Raw genomic sequence first — 22,453 nt, forward strand, 5'->3', positions numbered from 1 at the left:
TGGGTCTGCCGTTGAATAGGGATGTGTATTTGGTTTTATTTTAGTCTTGTCTAATGGGATTGTGTTGTGAATGGGTCATTGAAAGCAGGTAGTGGTCGTTCACAATTTGCCATGCATACATGTTCTTCATTACATTGAAATCCCTGCTTAAAAAACGTAATGAAATTTGCCTGATTGTAATTTAGTATATTGGTTGTTATGTAGGCCTATGTTATTTTATGTATAAGCATTTAGTTCTGCTGCTGTTGACATCGAACCCTTCCATATGCCCATATATACTATGTATTGCAATATAAAGGACGTATGAAAAGGAAATAAAATGAGTTTTTTCTGCCTCTACACTAAGACTGACACACATGAGTTGAAATATTTTTTTGTATTTCTGTATTTAAAACAGGAAGCAAGTATAAAATATATGTAATATAATATATGATATATCATGATGATTATAATTATAATGAATGCAATTGCATTAAAATTATTGTTTTTTTATATTGTCTGTTGCTAGTCAACAGCCAATTTGGAACATTGGAAGCACACTCCTCAAATTGAAATGGAACAATCGTCGTGCTCTATGACATCACAGCTAAAATTTTAGAACATAGAACTAAACCTTTTTCAGGTCGCTATAGTTACTGACATGTTTGGCATAAGCACTTATATACCTTGACGAGCGACATTGCATTGCAATTTTCAGAGAGAAATATAAGTACTATTAGCTATATACGGATCTGAGTTTGTTGAGTCGCTAGACCTAACACACTTCATCCATATCATGGCCAAACAACCGCAGCGGGCCCCTCGGCCCCTCGTCCGAACTCGGTCCGAGCCACCGTTCTGCTGTTTCCCTGAAGCAACAGAAACCTCTCCCACGCTGACCATCAAGCCTCATTCGGAGCAGGTAGGAGTGAGGAAGAGGAGCAGAGAGGATCCAGAGGAAGGCCCGACCCCCTCCAAGAGGTTGAGGACCACCGCAGGGCAGGGGGCCTATCGGCCGCTCGTCCGAACTCGGTCCGAGCCACCGTTCTGCTGTTTCCCTGAAGCAACAGAAACCTCTCCCACGCTGACCATCAAGCCTCATTCGGAGCAGGTAGGAGTGAGGAAGAGGAGCAGAGAGAATCCCGAGGAAGGCCCGACCCCCTCCAAGAGGTTGAGGACCACCGCAGGGCAGCGGGCCTATCGGCCGCTGGTCCGGACTCTGCTGGAGACCGGGTTCTATTGTGTCCCTAAAACACCAGAAACCTCTCCCTCGCTCACCATCGCGCCTCCTTCAGAGGAGGGTGGAGTGAGGCAGAGGAAGAGGAGCAGAGAGGATCCCGAGGAAGGCCCAAGCCCCTCCAAGAGGTTGAGGACCAGCTACGGGCAACAACCTCCCCATGTGGAGGCTGTGGGGGGGCCGGAGGACCCCTCTGAGGCCCGTGTAGACCCGGGGGTGCCGGGGTCTCCGGCCGGATCCCGGGACACAGACAGAGCTGACAGAGGACTCAGCTCGTCTGGAGGTGTTGAGCGCTCCGACCACAGCTCCCCCCGTATCTCCTCCTCCTGCAGGACCCGCCTGACGACCTGCAGCACAGGTCAGACAGATGGAGGGTTAGATATGAAGGGCTGAACGGAGGGATGGATGGGTTAATAGACTCACTAACGGTCTGTGTTGTTTCAGCCGACTTTGACGCTCTGTACGAGGAGCTGCAGCAGCTGGGACAGGGAGGCTTCGGGAGTGTCTTTGCTGGCTACCGGAAAGAGGACCGTCTGCCTGTAAGAGTGACGCCAGAAAGCCACACTCTGTGGAAGCACATATGTGTCTGATTCACGGCCTCCTCTGTTAAACACTAAAGCAGTGAGCTTGTGTCTTTGTTGCTTAGGTCGCTATAAAGCACATCCCCATGGCCAAGGTCACAATGACACAGGAGGTGAGTAGCTTTAATCGTGTTATTACCTACAGTAATGTTCCGACTCTGCTTATGATGGCGATCACATGCTCATGTTGAATCAATCAACCTGTTGGGAGGACTGCCGTTCTCCTGGTCTTGGCTCTGTAGCCGAGACCAGCTGGGTTTGAGTGTTTCAGGACTAGCTCCCTCTGTCTATCTACTCTCTGTGGTTCAGACGGTTGAAGGGCGGCTGACGGACTTCCCGCTGGAGGTGTCTTTGATGCTGAGGGCCGCTGAAGACCGCCCGGACCCGGGGGGCCCCGGTACCGTGGTCCTCCTGCTGGACTGGTTCCAGCTGGACCAGGAGCTGATCCTGGTCCAGGAGAGACCCAGCGCCTGCGTGGATCTCCTCTCCTACATGGAGAGCAAGGGGGGCAGGCTGCAGGAGCAGGACGCTAAGGTGTGTGGGGCTCAGCCTGGACGGGGGTTCAGTTCAGCCTTCATGGGGCTCCAGGCAGGGGGCCGGGACCACCCAGCACGATGGACACATCCAGATAGTAGTGTGTTCAGGTGTGTTCACTGTTCAGGAGGATGACTGAACAGTGTGTGTGTGTGTGTGCGTGTGCGTGTGTGTGTGCGTGCATGCGCTCTCTCTCTCTGTATCAGATGATTCTGCACCAAGTGGTGGAAGGGATCCAAGGGCTCCACTCCAGAGGCGTTCTGCACCGCGACATCAAGCCTGAGAACCTCCTGGTGGAGACAGGCTCCGGGACGCCCCGGGTCCGGGTCATAGACCTGGGGTGCGGCTGCCACCACAACAGCGGGGTGTATTCAGAGTTCAGCGGTGAGCTTTTCAAACTCATACTGGCTCTGGCTACAACATGTGGTTTGACTCGCCACCGTAGCGACATCTGGGGTCTTTAGAGGGTTTGAAGAGAGAGAGCAGCAAAGAGTAGAGCTGGCTTTTGAAAAGAAAAAATATATATGTATATCTATATATCCCCTCAAAGAGATCCCACAAAGTAGATCCCATATGAACTGAAACCATTTATTCATCCTAATCCCAAACTCGGCTCATACGGTTCAACGAGGTGTGTAACGCTGAAGTCAGGAGTGTGTGCTGCATGGATGAGGGTCAGTGTTCTGGGGGGACGAGGAGAGAAGGAGAGACGGCGATATGCTGGGCCCCCCCTTGAAGAGGTGGGGCCTGGGCGCCCAGGTGGGCCTCGTTTAACCTGAGGGGCCCGTCCACTGGAGCGGGGTCCTCTGTGGGGGGTCCCCTGTGTGGGGGTCCCCTGTGTGGGGGTCCCAGTGTGGGGGTCCCCTGTGTGGGGGTCCCCTGTGACCTGTGTGGGGGTCCACAGTGTGGTGGTCCCCTGTGTGGGGGTCCCCTCTGTCCTGTGTGGGGGTCCCCTGTGTGGGGGTCCCCTCTGTCCTGTGTGGGGGTCCCCTGTGTCCTGTGTGGGGGTCCCCTGTGTGGGGGTCCCCTCTGTCCTGTGTGGGGGTCCCCTGTCCCAGCCCTGGGAGCCGGGTGGTGACGCTATACCCTGTGTGTTCCAGGCACCGCCTCGTACATCCCCCCAGAGTGGTTCACGATGCAGTCCTACAGAGCCGACCCCATGACGGTGTGGCAGCTGGGAGTGCTGCTCTACGAACTGCTCACGGGAGACGTCCCTTTCCAGACCAGCGGTCAAATCATCTGGAAAATGGTTCCATGCATCAAGAGTAACATATCACCAAGTGAGACACACAATCACACACACGCACACACACTTGCATGCACGCACACACACGCAGACACGTGCGTACACCCACACACACACACACACACAACCAAACACAAACAAACAAAAGCATGAGCTCGCATTGGAGCAAGCATCCAAACAAAACGCACGCATCCATGAACCCCACGAAGCCAGGCATCCTGTCACACAGCCAGGGGCTGACGCCACTGTAACCCGGGTCGTTTCTCCTCCAGACTGCAAGGACTTCCTGAAGAGGTGTCTTAACAAGAGGGCTGGGGGCCGCCTGGCCCTGGGGGGCCTGCTGCACCATCCATGGCTGCTGTGAGCCAGCCTGACGTCTGGTTGCCCTGACGACCGGCCTCCTCTTGCGTACAGTAAGTCCACACGTGCGTCTTTCCGAAGGACCTCTGGTTCATAGAGCGTGTGCGGAGCCATGGTTGTATTTTCATAATCCCAACTCCTGAATGATTTAGAGATATGGTTGTTTAAAAACCACATGAGGTGGTCCAGTCTGGCTCCGTCTTCTGCCCAACACCATGAGGCCATCTAGTGGTTGGCATGCCATTTGGTAAATAGGTTATTCTATTTCATACAGTGAAGTATCATATTATAAATAAAAATAACACACGCAAACAAACACTCACGCACATTTCTAAGGCCAATTATATATTAGCCACCCCGTACCGATGTGAAGTGGGCTGACATAGGATAGTTGCTGAATAGTTTGAGTAAGTACATCAGAAGTAGAATCAAAGCAGAAGTCAGGTATTCCGTTTAGGTGTACCTTAGGTGAGTTAGAGAACCATGAAATCTGTCCTGCTTTCTACACAGGCTTCATCAGCATGCTATTCTTAATTATGCTATGTCATTGTTGTGTGTTGATGACCAAAAAATGCCTACTACACCCTATTAGGCAACACACTCCATTAGCAAGTGTCGCCACCTACCAAACCAGGTCGGCACAATGTAAACTTGACTTTGAGCCGCAAAGAAAGCCCCAGCTAGCAGATTGACCAGAGTCAGTGTGTGTGTAAATATGGCCAGCCTGTCACCATTGGTTATCCGTAACTAAACAGGAGAGAAACCCTACAGAAGGTACCATACAAAATGACTATAAGGTCTCAATATTTAAGATACACCAATACTCTTTATGTGGTAAATATACTGTATGTAGTCAAATGGATTATTAATACTTAAATGTATAACATATTCTGTTCTTTAATTGCTGTATCAGTGTAAGTAACCGGCCAGCATGCGCTCACCATAGACACTATTTCAATGAATTGTTATTAACTAAATTATATAAAATGTTTGCTTGTATGTGTGTCACTTACGGCACTCATTGCAATCCAAACCATCCCTGGAAGGAGGGATCCCCCGCTCTGCGTTCCTTCTCAAGAATCCTACCTTGCTTCTTAAGGGACTATTTTCTTCCCCTATTGGGGGCTAGGGCTAGGGTTTTGTCATATATATGTGGCCTGATAAGCCCTTTGAGACTGTGAGTGTGATTAAGGGCTATACAAATAACATTACAATTACAATAGAATAATTATAACATAGATAGACATTGTTGAACAAAACAACTTCTATAGTTGCAATCAATGAAAGAAAAATGTGAATGGTTAACCAGTGCAAAGGGTCGGCCACTGAATCATACATTCCAAAGTGTTATGACACATTTGATTTATTAAAAAAAAAGAAGGGTTGCTGGTTTTGTGGTGTTGCTATACACGTTAGCATTAAATCAAAAAACGGTTGCAACAGAAACTGGTTTCCACACATGTCGGAAACTGTCATTGTCTGTTACTACACTTACTAAAGGTTACAATTAGCTTTCGACCTCAATGGGGTAGAATGTTTTTAGTAAATGTTCCTGTGGGTGGCGCTGTTTAGTAATAATTATCAGGGCGAAGTTTTCAATGCGGTCCGACCGGAATTCAGTTCTGGCATAACTTGGGCCGTCAGAGGAGCGGACTAAGCTCAAATACCTGTAACAAAAGCAAGACCACAAAACCGTTTATTGTCATAACATCAATTATTATGCCACTATTATTTTATGATAGTTGATTACGATGTGTCATTGGGCAGAGTCCATTGCGAGATAAGATATTCAGCACACAAATTAACACACACACACACACACACACACACACACACACACACACACACACACACACACACACACACACACACACACACACACACACACACACACACACACAGAATGAATGAATGACCTGTAGGTTTCCAACCGCGGTTGGTTGCCACATACCTTTCCTTCCGGAGAAGTTCCTTACTGAACAATTCTTTGCCGAGTCCTGGCATGACCTGGTCCAGCTGACTCAGCACCGAGTCAAACAGCTCCGCCTCCTTCATATCAATGACCAGGGGCTTACCAAATCTGTCAAACAATAATCACTCCAGTCAGCGCAGGGCTTCCCAACCTGGGTCACAGGGTGGAAATCATGGGCGTAGTTTTTGGGTTGGATGCAGTGGTTGCCAGCCCCAGTTAGAAACAGTGACTTTTATATAGAAAAAAACACATATAACTTTACTCATAGACGAAACAATGCCTCCGCCAAGGGGCAGATCTTTAACCACTAGGTGTTTTACTCCCATCAGAACGCACGCACAATTCCCCAAACAAAAGTCACAAAAGAGCACAAAAGAGCTGGCTTTCTGTGTGTTGACTCAGCAGGGATAATAATGCATGAGTAATCGACAGGATCTACCGGAGAATACATATTTGACCGCGGTAGCCCTACAGAAGGCCTGAGAGCCTTAATGCGTTGTATTCTGTTCTTCTGTTAACTTTTTGTTTTCCATTATTTATAAATGAATACATTTCCACCGTCAATTGATGCCGAAAAAGCACAAACGATGCAGCATCAGTATCGGTTTCTCAAGTTTAACAAACTTTCACTACCCAAGTATGTGAAAGTCAATATCATTGTCCCTCTTAATAGCTAGGATGCTTTGGTGGAAGGACATAGTCTAAGCTCGTCTTCACTCGCTGCATGAGGCACGACTGAGAGAGGGTTAAGTGAGGCCCATATCCTATACACCATCATCAGGCCATTGGCCCAATTCTAAATGAATAGCAACCAGTAGTGTACGTAGGTCTATAGGTCGCTTGGAGAGCAGATAGGAATCAGAACAGGGTTGAAGTCACAATCATTTTCTGACCTTACATCGGGGTCGCAGGCCCGAAAGATTGCGTCAACGCCTCAACGATTCGATCAATTGATAGAGAACATAGCAACGGTCATAGCAGCGAGAGGGTGATCTACAGCAGGAGGGGTGGGAAGGCGTTGCCGTGGTGCTACCTGATAGCCCCCAGGAGAGAGACCCTCAGCCGGTCAGCCTGCAGGCCCCCAGGGCTGACAGCGTCCAGGTAGTTGGTGTCTCTGTAGCGGAGGAACGAGGCAGCCTGACCGCCGGGGTCCACCACCAGGGGCCACCTGCCCTCAGACCGCGCACGCACGCACGCACGCACGCACGCACGCACGCACGCACGCACGCACGCACACATAGACGCACGCACGCACGCACACACACACACACACACACACACACACAGACGCACAAACACACACACACACACACACATAGACGCACAAACACCAAACACACAGACGCATACACACACACACACGTGCGCACACACGCATACGGCGCACGCACAAACATACACACACACACACACATAGACGCACACATGCACACACACAAAAACATCACATGCACACACGCACGCATAGACGCACACACACACGCACACCACACAGATGCACGCATGCACACACACACACACACAGACGCTCACACACACAAACACACACACATACAAACACACACACACCACCGCACAGATGCACACATGCAAGCACGCACACACACACACACACATGTAGCATCTTGAACATCTTTCCTTTGTTTGCTCTTTCCATCAGGATGAGTGGGCCGGTTTAGTTAAGGACACAGCACCTAAGTAGAGCTCACACGTCTCCCTGACCTGCCGTCATGTCTGATCTTGCCTCCGACGTCTTTGAAGAGAACGTCGTCGAGATCTCGCACGCGGCAGAGCACGCCTCCGTTCTCCGTGACGGAATCTAAAGTCACGTAAAACCTTAACGACCAACCGAGGCGCAGAACAGAACGGCCACATGCTGTGATTGCGTCGTGATGTGCACAGCGCAGGCCTGTACCTCCGCCAGAGCGCTCTCTGACTGCCAACTTGGCGAGGGACAGCTGATCCGAGGCGCGCCGCGCTGCCTCCCGGGCGTCTGACAGCACGCCTTCGGCACCGTGAACCGTCTCATGAAAGCGTGGAGCACAAAAGAGAGACACACACCCACGCCTTGTCATTATCAACTTAAAGGTCATTTCAACCTCCCGAGCACAGGACTACTACGTCTACTACTGGCACAGGTCCCGGAAGCATACTAACCTGCAGGGTGACTGGCTCCATCCCCTTCCCGGAGCAGGCGTCGTGCTCACTGATCCGCTTGCTCAGCTGGGTGCGGGCCCTTTGCAGCTGCCCACACCAAAGATGGCCGTGTGACACCAGAGGTCAGACGGATGACAGAGAGCCAGTAGCCTGAACTCCGTTTTGGATTCCAGATGTGCATAATACCTCTCTCTGGCACCGCTCGTGTTCCTTCTGGACCAGCTCCAGCCCCTGCTTGAGACTGGGGGGAGAGCGAAGGCCATAGTTGGAGTGTGTTGTGGAGGGTTGCTCGCCGGTGAAACAGACGAAACGCTGGCTATTCTTAGCCACCGTGCCTGACTCAACACCTTGGCATTCTGGCTCTGCCTCTACAGTGCTGGACTGTTCCACAGGCATTACAAGCCGGGACGTGCGGAAGTGTAAGGGCTATAGAATACAATAGGCCTGGAAGGAGGTCTCGCAGGGTAGAAACAACAAGTGAAAAGGACAATGGACAGATTCAGCGGAAGAAGCACAACACAACCGGGGCCATGAGTGACTGCCGTGCCCTTTCAGCGCTGTGCTTTACGACTGTCAGACAGCAATAACTGCGACATAGTGGATTGTGACTGTGTGTACATTTGTACTCTTAATGGGAGGAAACTATGAACAGGGCTTGAGGAATGCTTCTACCGCGCATGGGCCGGGGATAGGCCAGAGGGAGTTTTGCAGCAGTGTTTGTGTCTCGCTCTCACCCATCAGTCAAAGCCCCCTCGTGCTCCTGCTCTTCTTCTGCTCTCCGCTGTGTCTCTGCCTCCATGGTCGTTAGCATAGAGTCGGTGAGGCTCAGGTCCCAGCCACGCAGTACACCTGCCACAGACTCTTCTGGCGCCACCTGACACACACACACGGGCGCGCGCACACACAAACACACACACACACAGACTCACAAGGCCAAAATGCCATACGGTGACATTGGTTACACAATTACAGAGATTGCGTCATCGTTTCCTCCCATCCGACCTGCCCTAGGACCTGTCCCAATACCAACTTTAGTTTCACACTTGCTTCGTGCTTCGTGTCCACGCACTGACCATAAAAGCACATTTGTGTTCAAATCCGGTACAGATCAAGTAAACCTTCATAAAACCGTAATGTACAACTAAATGTTTAACTAGACAATTCAAGTCTAGTACATTTTATTTATATAGCCCGGATTGCCAGTCTCAAAGGCCTACAGGCCTTTATATTTATGCCTCTAGAAGGTCATGAAACTTTGTCCCGTTACCTTTATCTGTTATAAAACCAACAACTGTAAAATTAATTATTAATGCTTTCTAGTCATAGTAATAACCCTAATCATACTCATAGTGATATTGATTAAAGGCATATTGTACGATTTTCAGTGATATGCACTTTTTAATATGTTAATAAATAACTTATGGGCAATGAAAAAGAAGCGAGAAAAAAAACGAATTCTGTATCTGCTATAAACCTGTTAAAATGCTTACCAATCGGAGACATTGTACCCGAATCTAAAGAACCAATCACAAGCCTGCGCGTTCTCTCCCCTCTGTGTACTCTCCCCTCTGTGTGAATGCTCGAGGAAAAACAAGAATAAATATTGGATTTGCTTTTCAGCGATGGCGACAGCTGAGGGAGTTGAATGGCCTGAAAAGTGACGCAATGGTTGCCGTTGAAGTAAGCCGTAAGCAGCATTAGCGCTCGTGCACGGCTCTGTGTCGAGGGGTTGGGGCAGGGAGTCCTGAAGGGTGGGGGAGGAGTTAAACGGAACTCCGAAGAGAAGCTAATTTCAAATCATGCTAGCTCTCTCACATCGTACAGTATAGCTTTAACATTAATAATAATGCACTTGCATTCACTTATGATGATATCGATTGTCGATGAAGCGAATGAGGTGTGAGCGAGGGGTTCCTAGGCAGTCCAAACACACACCTGCGGGCGTCGCCGCTCGCCCACCATAAAGCAAACCCACAGGTCACCTCTAAATACCCCCCCTTTCCCCACACACTGAACCCTTTGTGTGTAAAGGAGACGGACTCCGCAGGCCGGACCACAACAACAAGTGCAGACGAAAAAGCCCAAAGATAAACAAATCATATGCAAACAGTAACCTGCTCTGGAGTACAACCGTCCCCTGCCCGGAGCCTGGGATCCCCGCCCAGCTGCAGCAGAGTCTGCACCGCCTCCAAATGGCCGCCAAAGGCAGCTCTGAAGAGCGGCGTTCGCCCAAACGCACCCTAGAGCCCCGAAAGAAATCTCATTACCCACGCGCGCGTGTGCGACGCGTTAACTACCCCGTGTGCCGTTGTATTTATAGCGCCTCATCTGCCTTCTTGGAGCCAAGGTGTCTCTCACCCTGGCGTTAACGTCCGCGCCTTTCGCCGCCAACAGGGTGATAATATGCGTCTGACCGCCGGCCGCCGCCTCGGACACGGCGCTGTTGCCATGGGCGTCTGTTGTGTTTACCGCGCGCAGCTGGCTCAGCCGCCGCTGGCGTCTTCCCGCCTCGTCGAACCCCACGGCGTTCTCCGTGTCCCTCTCGGAGACCTGCGTCGGGATCAGACCAACGCAGCATCGGAACATAGAAGGAGGCCTTCGAAATGTGGAGTACATGTATCATGGAGTGATGGCTTTTTTGTTTGTATTTTTATAGCGTACAATTAAAACATGGGTGTGACGTGTAGTTGCCTTGCATAGTTCACACCTGCCGTCAGCGGCCAAATGCGTGCACCAATCACTGAATGTGAGGAATACATTTGGCATACATTTAAGCGCTTTGATTGGACCACAGGAGGTTAAACCCGCTGTATGAATCCAGTCCACTTAGGCGCTTATCATGCTGCAGTGTCCTATTGTCTGAAAACTAAAAGGATGTTGGCTTCATTGTGTCACGGCAGTCTGTGTGTGTATCAAGGGTGTATCGAGGCACTGTCACCAACACAAAGACGCGTGTTGTTGTTCCCCCGGTGCCTGCGCTCATCGACCAGGCTATGACCTCATGGCCGGGCCCACCGTGATCTCACCTCCTTGAGAACGGCCAGGACTTCCTTTAGCACTCCGTCAAACGAGGCTTCCAGCAGGCGCTTGAGTCGCTGCTGCTCTTCCCTCTTCCTCTTCCTCTCCTCCTCCTCCTCCTTCCGCTGTCGCTCGGCCGCCTCTCGCTCTCTCCGCACCAACGCCACAAAGGCCTTCGCGGGCGTGGTGCACACAAACACACCCACACACACACGCACGCGCGTGCACACACACACACACACCGAGCGTGCGCACGCACACACACACACACACACACACACACACACAATATCGAGGCAGATGTCAATCCATTGGATTCATTGAGGTTCACATTAGAAATGGACAATGTAGGACTCAAAATGCGGTCTGAAATATGTTTGATAGTTGTGTGTGAAGAAAGAAACGGTCAACATAGCCACTGTTTGGATTGCTTTAGATCCACTCTTACACCAATCTACTCTTGGCTGGTCACGCCCATTCAGCAGTGTTTTATGGTCCGACAGTAATGGGCCTTCTCTCGCTACTGTGCGTCGCTGTTTCTTGTACCAGTCATCTGGTTCCCCTTTGAGTCACCTCAGTTTTAAAAAAGTACTGCTTCCTGTCTTCCACGTGACCACAGCGCCCAGCGTTTCACAACAACACCTCCGGACTCAGATTTTGAGTCTACTTGACACTCCTCGGAGGCTGTTTACCTGTGTTTTTAATTCCTATGGTCTTGCGTGTCAATCGTCCTACTTGTTTGAATCACGTATACAAGTAGGCACATGCTACTCTTGGTTTCATTCAAGTGTATCAATCAATCGATCAAAGTGAGGTGAAGGAAAGCCTCTAAGCAACCAAACAGTGTATATTCATCAGAGTTCATCAGGATTTCCCGTCCCTTTGCGTTCACACTGACCTCTTTCTCCAAGCGATCCATGAGCTCTTCGTGATCCTGCTTCTCCCTCCGTTTCTGAGCTAGCACCCGCCTGGCCAGGAGTTGGCGCATGGCACACTGGAGGGCCAAAGCAGCCAAGTCCTCTCTGGTGCTAGGCACTGCCTCTGGGAACCCATAGAGAAGTTGTTACTCAGTGAAATCATGCTAGTTTGTTACGGGGAATGTGGCCTTGATAGGGGTTCTGTTCTGCTGTATTGTACACCCCTTTGTTGCTCTAGGAGGCCTGTTTGCACTAAGCGATAAGCGTCCCTTTAACTCAACAACCCAACAGCTCCATTTTGTCCCGGTGTGTGTGTGTGTGTGTGTGTGTGTGTGTGTGTGTGTGTGTGTGTGTGTGTGTGTGTGTGTGTGTGTGTGTGTGTGTGTGTGTGTGTGTGTGTGTGTGTGTGTGTGTGTGTGTGTGTGTGTGTGTGTATTTAAACAAGAACATTCAGAGTTGATATCAAGGCTAAAACCGTTCCTTTCAAATCAAAGAGTTGTTGAGACAAGCACGCGTTTCGTAATCACTGCCGACTCTGACTGCAGATGGGCAGAGTAGTACATGCAAAGTGTGCAGGGTAGTGACTTGCTTCGGACACAGGGGTAAAGACGGATAACCTTTCCTTGGGGTAGGCTGTGATTTATACCATTATCTTAATTTTTTTTAGAAGCTAAAAGTGTACAATGTAACTCATGCTTTTATTTGCAGTTGCTCTGTACTGTAGGTCATGCCAGGGACCAAACAATGAGGGATTGTCCTCAAGTCCTGGCTTGACAGCGGGAGTTGCATCATTTTCTTTAGTGGCGTTAAACTCTCTAGTCATGCTGCAGCCTTTTCTTTATTTTCTCTGCCTTTTTTCTGCCGCATACCATTCGTTATGTGACAGAGTTCATAAAGGAAACTGGAGACTGAGGCTCTGAGATCAGCGTAAATTATCATATATGGGTGTGTTCATCATCTGTCTGGCCTTTAAGTTAAATTTTCCCAGAAGATAACGAGTGAGAAAGTAACCTTTGGAGGACACATTTTGCAACGCATGGAAGTGATTAACCATCGCCTACTTGCATTCGTCGTCGGCACATGCATCTTGGCAGGAGTCGCTTTGCCCGCAGGCACGGGCGAATTCACTCCGCGATGAACACCTCGGGGCGCCTCTGACTTCTTGCTTTGTACACGATTAATGGCGGGTCCTTAACACACAACCACATTGTTGTTAGGATGTCAATCAACCCTATCATCCTAATCGCAGTGGATTCTTGTTAAAGGCCACAGTATATGTTGCAACCTATAGGCAGGCCCTAACCAGTAGCACAACTCACCTGCCTTCTTTGCTCCTTTCTGCGCCTTTGGCTCAGTTGTTGGATATGGTTTTGCGTTGCGGGTGCTCATTATTAGTCAAACCATGAGGCATATTAATTTAGACTTGAATGAATGGGAAATAAGAAGGTCGGGTCCTCTTTGCGTGTCGGGGACGTTGTTTAAGTTTCCATGGCAACCGCGGTCAAGCGGAGCACACGCGTTAGGTCAAAAGTATATTGATAATAACAAGCAAAAAGATAAATAATATTCAGTCACTATTACATTTCGGTCTATAACTTGTGTTTTTCACAAGTATATTTTTTTACATTTTTCATTATTTTTGTATTATTTGTATTATTATTTATTTTATTTATTTATTTCAGTGAAATATATGGGCCCATATCTAATATTATATATGTATATTTTTAATGAGCCAACTAACTATGCAAAAAGAGTTGATATGACGCACCGAACGTGTCATTGATCTGAGAGGACGGGCGTCACGAGAACGCAGATGGGCAGAGTTAAACTGAGAGGAAGATATGGACAGTATGCGAAAAATATCTGTGCGAGTCTTGTTCGAGGCGGGGCGAGAGAGTTTTTCAGGACCAGGGTCGCTCTCTGACTTTGTGTCGTACGCATTGCAAACATTCTAGCCAACATGCCTGGAGCCTGACAATAAACAGGTTTTGTGGGATGATCAGAAAGCAATGCAGCAGAAACTTCTTTGACGGGCGCCGCTTGGACTAGAAACGGGACACGTTTCGAAGAGACTGCGAAGCAAAACGGTGGACTAAAAGCAGGGACCGATAATGCCCGATTTGGGATGGACTAAGGGAAAACTCGAAGATTACGTGTAATACAAGGTAATGCAAAAAAAGTGGAACATTTAGAACCTCGAATAGGACTTCTAGTCTAGAACGAAAGTTGTATTAACTTTTGCAATAAAATCCAAGCGGCACATATGTTTGCCTTCCTTGGATCTGACGATCATCGTGCGAAAAAAAACTTGTGTAGCCTATATCAGACATATAGCCTTCATTTGATAGTAAACAATGACGTCCGAAATAACCAGCTGTGATTCTTCTGAGGGACACGATCTTATCTGCCAAGACATTACATGTGTGGATTGTTGAAATAGATAGCTATTGTTGTTCTTTCCAACTTTGGCGAAATGCATACAAGTGGAATTAACTTGCAAATGGAGACTCGGCTTTTTTGACCAGCGGGCGAAGCCCCACCCATATCCATGTATCTTGTGTTGGATATTATCTTTCTTTTCATGTATATGGCGCTCTTGTGTGGAAAATGTTACAATTTACTTTTGTTGGTCACACTGTTACTAACTTTGCTCAAACCAAATTAATGGATTACAGAGTCAAAAAGATTGAATAGTTTAAATGACATTACATTTTATTTGTATAGCCCTTAATCACCATTACAGTCTCAAAGGGCTTAAAAGGCCAAATATTCATGACACCCCCCTTGACCCAAGCCCCCAACAGGGGAAAGAAGAAATCTTGAGCCCAAGTTTTGTTATTGCATCATGGCTAAAATCAATGTGTTATTTGGAGAAACTTTAATCAATCAATGTCAATTCTGAAGGTGTGTTTGTCATTGTGCACAGCTGACCTCTCAATCTATTTTGGGTTTCAGAACAAATAATAATGGCTCATCGCTCGCAGTGTTCCTCTGCTGGGGATAATCCCTTGGATCCCAACTACCTGCCGCCGCACTACCGCGAGGAGTACCGCCTGGCCATCGACTCCCTCGTGGAGGAGGACCTCGAGGGCTACTACCACTTCCTGCAGAGAGCGGACGTGGTGGACTTCCTGTGCTCGCAGGAAATCGAGTTCATCCAGAACGCCGTGCAGGCGCCCCGGGAGGCTAACGATGGAGACCAGCAGCGGTGCCCGCCTGGTTCTGGAGGGGACAGTTCTTCGGACACCTACTGGCCGGTCCACTCGGACCTGGACGCCCCGGACCTGGACCTGGGCTGGCCCCAGCTGAACCGCTTCGTGGGCCCCACCGAGGTCACCACTCTGGTGAACCCGCCGGAGCCCGACATGCCCAGCATCAAGGAGCAGGCCCGGAGGATGATCAGGTCCTCCCAGCAGGTCGGGCACTGGGTCACTTCATGGGGGCAGCTCGGAACAGTTGTAGACATAAGTGACTCATAACTATGTTGTAGGCAAGGCCAATGCTTTTATTGAGCCAGAAGCAAATTTATAGATCATTTTGTGAATGTTATAGGCCCTTTATGGATAACAAAGTGTTTATCTTGTTTATTATTTATGATTAGGGAAAGATCATCTGTCTTGGACAACGTAGTACATTTTATATTATCTTTCTATCTTAAAATATATCTTTCACTTCAAACTATTTCTGAATATTCAGTTTATTAGCCTCATTGAACAACGATCTAGAAGTGCACTGCAGTTATCACTGAACTGAACTGACACTTTTCACTGAGGCTATCATTTATGTTTCATAATTATTTGAAAAAACAAAAGTGTCCAAAGAATACGGCCTGTGCCACCCATGGAAAATCAGAATCAACATCATTCATTTGTATTATTGTTACCGTTGCGATGTGAAAGTAACATGGATCATGTTGAAACATCGGAGCCTTGTTTTCTTCTTTGCAGGTGGTTGCCATAGTGATGGACATGTTTACAGACGTTGACATATTTGCGGAAATACTTGATGCTGCAATGCGGAATGTGGCCGTCTATATCCTACTCGATGAACTGAACGCTCATCATTTCGTCAACATGCTCTCAAACTGTCGTGTCAACCTGGACTGCATCAAAGTAAGTTTAAAAGACAACAACCCTTTCCCTTTATACTATCCTTATTATCAGTGGATGTGTTAAAAGTCTACTGAAAAAGAGCCAGCATTTCGGCCATTTTGGCTAATTTGTACCTAATGGCTTGAACTGCTTGTGCAATGCTGCCACCTATCTGGGATTTAGATAATTCCAGAAATGTTTGTTGAGCATGCTGTTCCTTTGATGTCCCCAGTCGTTGCGTGTCAGGACAGTGTCCGGCATCTCCTACCAATGCCGCTCGGGGAAGCTGCTCAAAGGTCAGGTGATGAGTCGCTTCCTGCTGACGGACAGCAGGGCGGTACTCAGTGGAAACTACAGGTAACAGGTTACAGGGTGTTGATACATAGGACTGGGGATAGCTGTATTTATTAGCACCGATTACCGTATTGTTTACTACCTTTTGACTATTTACTATCAATTCATTTTATTGGGATTGGGCTGTTTATGATGTTGTGGTTTTCAGTTTTTTTTTTAATCAATTCATATCAATTTGATATTTTATCATTGCTATCAAGTCTTTCAGATTTAATTGACTCATACTTGTATCTGTCTCCATACAGCTTCATGTGGTCTTTTGAGAAACTACACCGCTGTTTTGCACACCTCTTCCTTGGACAACTAGTTTCTAACTTTGATGAAGAGTTCCGGATTTTATATGCCCAGTCCCAACCAATGACAATGGACAATTTACCCGCTCCAAAAGAGAGCTTTGTTCCTTTACCTGAGAGGCAATATTTAACTGACAGGTCGGTCAGAGAGTCCAGGAAAAATGCTACAGTAGACAACCCAGGTCCAGATGAAAGGTCTAGACACAATTTTGATGAAAGGGGGGATAAAGACTGGAAAAATATGCCTCATAACCGGCATGAAGACATGTACATGAACCCCAGCCAGCAATTGAGAATGGGCCAGCCTTCAAATTTGATGGAAGGTCACAACTACAAACGACACAGTTATGCTGAAGGCAAACAAACATCATATCAACCAATGCAGCAACCAGGAATGCCACGCGTTGAAGGTCAGGGAAGGCGGACTGATGCGGTCTACAGTGCCTATGATAAATTCAAGAACCACGCTTATCCTCAAGTGGATCAGCACCCTGAGCCCGGCTTACCACATGAGATGGAACAGCCTGAAAGCTACGACCTGGTTCTTAACTACTTGTCATCAACAAGCGACGTAGAGATGGACAAGATGTCTGACAATTTCAACCCTGCGGCTGAATTGTCGACAGGTTCATCTCGTCCTAAAAGGCTAAGTCTTGGCAAACCACAGGGCCGTGAGCCCTCTCCTTCGCCTCCCAACCAACCTGAGCAGGGGTCTAACGTGGACCGCAAGGATCCAACAGTGAGGCAGGGGCTAAGGAATTGGAGAATTAAATCTTACCTCAGCACGTGTGACAATGCAGGAGAGGAGGACATGCCACTGCCAACTCATCAGGCCTCGGACCCCTTTGACGAGACCCCTAACCCCTCATACGACACAGTATCGGGCCCTGATTTATTCACCGCTAAGCCTCCAAATACTCTGGAATTCAAGGTCCCGCACAGACCTTATCCCAGCTACAGGAAATCCAATCTCACTGAGCATTACCCAGAGGATTTCCTGACGCTTCCAGCACAAGCCAAATTAACTCCATCCACTTCGGAGTCTTCATTAACCGAAGCAGATAAGACGGATGAAATGGATGAACAAGAACCAAAAGAGGAGTCGTTCCGTAGAAGATTTAATCCAGCGGTGCCAAGAAGCTCCAGGCTAAGATCTTCTCTGTTATTCGGCTCTCAACTTGACCAGCCTGGTTCTCAAGATATCAGAACTACCACAGGGAGACAGGACGAGGACACGGATAAGGTTGAGGGTTCTGAGTCGAGATTGCCCTTTGCCTTACAGGTTTTGGGTCATAGAAAGACGTTTGTAAAAGAGCCTTTTGATTGGAGCCGTCTTGCAAAATCAGCCACTTTTGATAGCTCTCTGACAGACGCTTCAAACTCTGATGATGTCAGAGATAAAGAGGGCATAGAGAACACTTCAGGAACTCAACCTTTGAAAGATAATCATAAAAACACTGATCTAGTGACAGCATCAACGCCTATGGATGCATTGATGCGACCGAGCTCATCCCATTGCGAGCTGTCGAAAATAGACCAGCCTAGACAGCTTTCTGACTCTTTAATGGAAATCCCCTTTGTAGATATGAGTGATGCCGATCACAGGCTCATGTTTTTCAAACAATTAGCTGCAAAGAGAAAAGCAGAGAAAGTCTCAGAATCAGCAAATGCGAACACAGACAAAGTTGTACTGAAGACTCAAATGGATCCAAAGACCGCCACTGTGAAAATTGAGCAGCCTACGCAGAAAAAACCACAGCGTGATCCTGTTGTCGAGGCTAGCTGTGAAAAGGAGCAGAGCAATGTATCAACAGATTCAGAGAAGTTGGAGCTGAAGAAAACCCAAACCCAAACACAAGACCCTAGTTTGTCAGTTAAATCTGAATCTTCCCTGATGGAGTCTTCTATCCGTGACCCCAGTTGTGTAGAACAACCGGCATCTTCTAAATCTTCATCAATTCCCGACTCATCTGAATCCAGCGTTGCTCATAACCCTGTTGGAGTAGACTCAAGTTTGTCTCTTTCAGTTCCATTAGTGTCAAGCTCTTCTGAGCAAATCCAATCTGATGTTGACCCTTCAAAACGCGTCACCATTTATCCTACTCGACCCATCATTGTAAGAGAACCTTTCAAGTGGAACCGTAACGTAAGGTCAGCCATCTTTGATACCACTATTAAAAAGAGAGACACTGTGGATACAACTGAGAACTCCTCTGGAGTTGAACATCCAGAAAACAGTGTTGGCAAGGCAGCATCAAAGGCTGCAGATGTAGAACTGGCTATTCCACAATGTGTGCTGCGACCTAGCTCCTCTCATTGTGAGCTATCCAAAATAGACCAGCTGGTTCAACCTCAACCTTTGCCGGGCGAATCAACAGTAGACATGACGGATGCTGATAACAGGCTGATGTTTTTCAAAGAGTTGGCAGCAAAACGAAAAGTTGAGAAGGCTGAAGGAACAAACGACCCAGCCGCAGTTTCGCTGGCGACTCACTCGAATTCTAAAATCGACATGTTGCACAATGAGGAACCTGCCGCTCAGAAACTAGATGCAGAGGGCACTGGTCATTCCAAGGAAGGCGAAACTAAATTACATAAAACCGCCTTGGAGAAATATTTCACAAAGGATATAGCACAATTAACTCCAACGGTATCCACGACAGTTGAGGACGATAATGGACCTGTTCCCATGGCTGGCTGTGAGAGTGAGCGAGGCAGCGTGACTACTGATTCAGAGAAGATTGAGCTGAAGAAAATTAAAAGACAAGCATCTACTAGCACCCCGGATCAATCTCCGTCAACCATCTCCAGCCAATCACTGGAAGTCCCCCCCGCCCCTACCCCCACGGAAACCAGTACTGCGGCTAATTCTAGGACCTCGCAGAACACCCCTACTGATCCAACCCCCTCTTTGAGTCAACCGTTATCTACCATGGCTCCTTCCACTACATTAGAATCCAACTCAACGGATAACAAATCCGTAGACACAAGAGAGCCAGCGGAGGCTGCCTGTCCCCCTTCCCTGGACTCGCCTACAACCGGCAGCGAAACCCCAGAGGACGATGCTACAAAGTCCTCACCTGCGAAAACTGAATCATCTTCGGACGTGGAACCCATGAAACCCGAATCCACTAGTTTCCCAACTGAGATCCCCGAAACACTTTCAGAAGATGTAGAATCCGATGCTCCTTCTGAAGCTTGTGAAAGCGATTCAAAGCCAACCTCGATCCAGACCCCCTCAGAGACATTACCGGAGGAACCATGTGCTCCCAGTTCAGAAGATGAACTTCCGCCAACAGAATCCAACTCTGTTGCTCTGGAGTCATCTTCTCCCACTGCAGCGCGTCCATCCCAGGAGGACGTTGAAGATATAACCAATGCATCGCTTAGCATTAGCCTACCACAACCATGCTCAGCTGACCCAACAGAAAGCTCTGAATCATCGATATATAACGTCGAAAAAGAACCAGTTGATTCACCAAAGTCGAATGCAGCTGATGAAATTAAGATAGAAGAAACAGTTTTACCATCTTCTACCCTTGCGCCTGACTCAGGTGGCTCAGTGCCCCCTATACCCACTTTATCCGAAGAATCTCCAATCGCTCTGGTATTACAAACTTTGTCCGAAAACCAAACTAAACCTGCATTAGAAGTGATTCTCACCCAAACTCCAGACCAAACCAAACTCACAGGGGCTGATGAAACCACCATAGAATTAAAACCGACAGCTTCTGAAAGCTGTCCATCAGAACCAATAGTAGCAATGGAGAAGAGCATGGTTAGCGACCCCTGTGAAGTTGAAAAAGAATCAACTACGACAGAGGAGCCCGTTCCTGTGTCCCCCCTGTCAAAGCAGCCCAAAGCCTCCCAGTCCCGCTACCACTCCTCAACTGCCAGCGTGATCTCGAGCAGCAACCTCAGAGATGACACAAAGCTGCTCTTAGGACAGATATCTGCCAACAGCCAGAACAGGAACGAACCCACCAAGGAGCAGCCAGTCACAGATGACGATAAGGAATCCGAGGCTGACAAGAAGGCTAAAGGCCAAAAAGATGGAGGCTCCAAGTATAAAGTCAGAGGATCAACAAAGACGGCAGAGGAACGTGAAGTGCTGCTTCAAAAGATCCAAAGTATGCGAAAGGAGAGGAAAGTGTACAGCCGGTTTGAGGTACGCAATGTTTGTGTGTAGCTGCTTGTAAAGAGCCTAATATCATTAGAGACTTCTGCATGTTAATTTAGCTCAGATTGACCTAATGCCTTTCTCTACTTTTTTAATAGACTCCAAAATAGCAGGGGATCAAGCAAGAAGGTTAAAGAAGGGATGCATATCTGTGGCAATAATCCAACAACAACGTCTGGACTGCATCACTCGAGACATGAAATAATAGGTGCTTTAAAAACATTGGTTCAAATTGTGAGAATCTTTTCAGATTTTTTTATGGATATTTATCATGTGTGCTAACTGGGATCGAAGCATGCAGTACTGAACGCATCAGATGGATGAATACGGGCCTTCTACTGTGGATCTGGCAATTATCGGTGTACGGGGCGAATGCTGTGGCACGAAAGGGAAAGACAAAGTGATGTATGATGAAATCAATTCTCAAGACTGCACGGGTAAAGTGCAATGTAATGTGGTTGGCACCACTGAATGTGGTGGAAGTGGTATCGTTTTGATACCCGTTGCACATGTTTATGATCTTTTTTTATAAACAATACGATTTTTTATTTCATTTTTAGTGCTGGTTACTTATATGATAGTCAATATGGGCCAATACAAAAAAACATGGGATCTCTAGTTCGTAGTTAAGTTCTTGAAATATTGGCAGTGTGAAATTATTTGTAATGATGGAAAAAAAAAAAAAATGTTTAACCTGACATTCAAACAAAAAAACACGTATTAGGCTGTACATATCTAAGCACTATGCGTTTTTTTTGTGTTTTTTGATTTCCTGCCATAAACATTGTGTGAAGTTCAGTTCCAAACATTGTCTTACTTTGCCAAAGCTGTCCTCCAAGCTGTACTTAATGTTCTCTACCTTAAAGCCAGAACCTGTATTGTTGTAATGACTTTCCATTTCTGAATTTGCAAATGCTGCATACATTTTGCATGACCGTTATGGATGTTTTGTTGTTCTTTATGGCTTTTTTTTGTTACATATATTTTAGAAGATACATTTGATTAATTATAACTTTCTTTGTCTACTAAATATGCAATTTATTTGTAAATAAAACTTCCGTTAAATATAAGCCTGCCCAAAGGTCACTTTTCTTCTTCCCTGCCTGTGTGCAAGGTAGATGTATTGTACTTATTGCAATGTCGCATGTGTTTTATTGAAATGTCACATAGTGAAACATCGGTAGTTAAGCCATAGACTCTTATGCCAATATGCCATTCTTCTCTACTTTAAAGAATAATTTAATGACAATGCTATTGACTGAAGGATTCTTCCAACAGGTTTGAGGGAGATCAACCTACCAATCATAACATACAAGCTTTTGCATTCATTACATTCTAGTCCTATTGCAGATTCTAATCTTGGCTTGATCTGGATTTTTAGACAGTTGGTCCAAGGAATGAAATGTAGAGATAAGTATTGTTTGCAATTAAAAAATGCAAAACAAAATTCTTGAGTCTAGATTCCGCATCTTGACTCTATACCTATTTGGGCCTAAGGGGGAATAGGCAAAATGTGCAATATTTAAATCCAACA

General features: G+C 47.3%; 3 protein-coding genes across 4 annotated transcripts; 2 read left to right on the top strand and 1 right to left on the bottom strand.

Annotated features, from left to right (window-relative positions):
- The first annotated feature begins 1,791 nt into the window (after positions 1-1,791).
- On the top strand, positions 1,792-3,941 carry LOC132473604 (serine/threonine-protein kinase pim-2-like). The gene is made up of 6 exons (XM_060073810.1): positions 1,792-1,910; positions 2,107-2,331; positions 2,538-2,787; positions 3,184-3,332; positions 3,422-3,611; positions 3,850-3,941. Exons 1-6 carry the CDS (start codon positions 1,884-1,886, stop codon positions 3,939-3,941), a joined length of 933 nt encoding a protein of 310 aa, XP_059929793.1. The 5' UTR covers positions 1,792-1,883.
- On the bottom strand, positions 2,899-13,675 carry LOC132473793 (IQ motif and ankyrin repeat domain-containing protein 1-like). 2 transcript variants are annotated; one of them, XM_060074061.1, is made up of 13 exons: positions 13,321-13,675; positions 11,983-12,125; positions 11,093-11,257; positions 10,425-10,616; positions 10,181-10,306; positions 8,801-8,940; positions 8,253-8,307; positions 8,067-8,153; positions 7,825-7,933; positions 7,632-7,728; positions 6,943-7,077; positions 5,889-6,017; positions 2,899-5,604 (listed from the first exon to the last, which is right to left on the bottom strand). In XM_060074061.1, exons 1-13 carry the CDS (start codon positions 13,388-13,390, stop codon positions 5,445-5,447), a joined length of 1,608 nt encoding a protein of 535 aa, XP_059930044.1. In that variant the 5' UTR covers positions 13,391-13,675; the 3' UTR covers positions 2,899-5,444. The 2 variants fall into 2 exon arrangements, with proteins under 2 accessions (XP_059930044.1, XP_059930043.1); XM_060074060.1 differs by having other exon boundaries at positions 7,632-7,933.
- A 189-nt stretch (positions 13,676-13,864) lies between these two features.
- Positions 13,865-21,987, top strand: LOC132473788 (protein FAM83H-like). Its single transcript, XM_060074055.1, has 6 exons — positions 13,865-14,166; positions 14,957-15,417; positions 15,949-16,113; positions 16,325-16,449; positions 16,692-20,907; positions 21,018-21,987. The coding sequence occupies exons 2-6, from the start codon at positions 14,968-14,970 to the stop codon at positions 21,027-21,029; spliced, it is 4,968 nt and encodes a 1,655-aa protein (XP_059930038.1). The 5' UTR covers positions 13,865-14,166; positions 14,957-14,967; the 3' UTR covers positions 21,030-21,987.
- Positions 21,988-22,453: the final 466 nt, after the last annotated feature.

The sequence above is a fragment of the Gadus macrocephalus genome, chromosome 15, assembly GCF_031168955.1.
Source record: "Gadus macrocephalus chromosome 15, ASM3116895v1".
Lineage (NCBI taxonomy): Eukaryota > Metazoa > Chordata > Actinopteri > Gadiformes > Gadidae > Gadus > Gadus macrocephalus.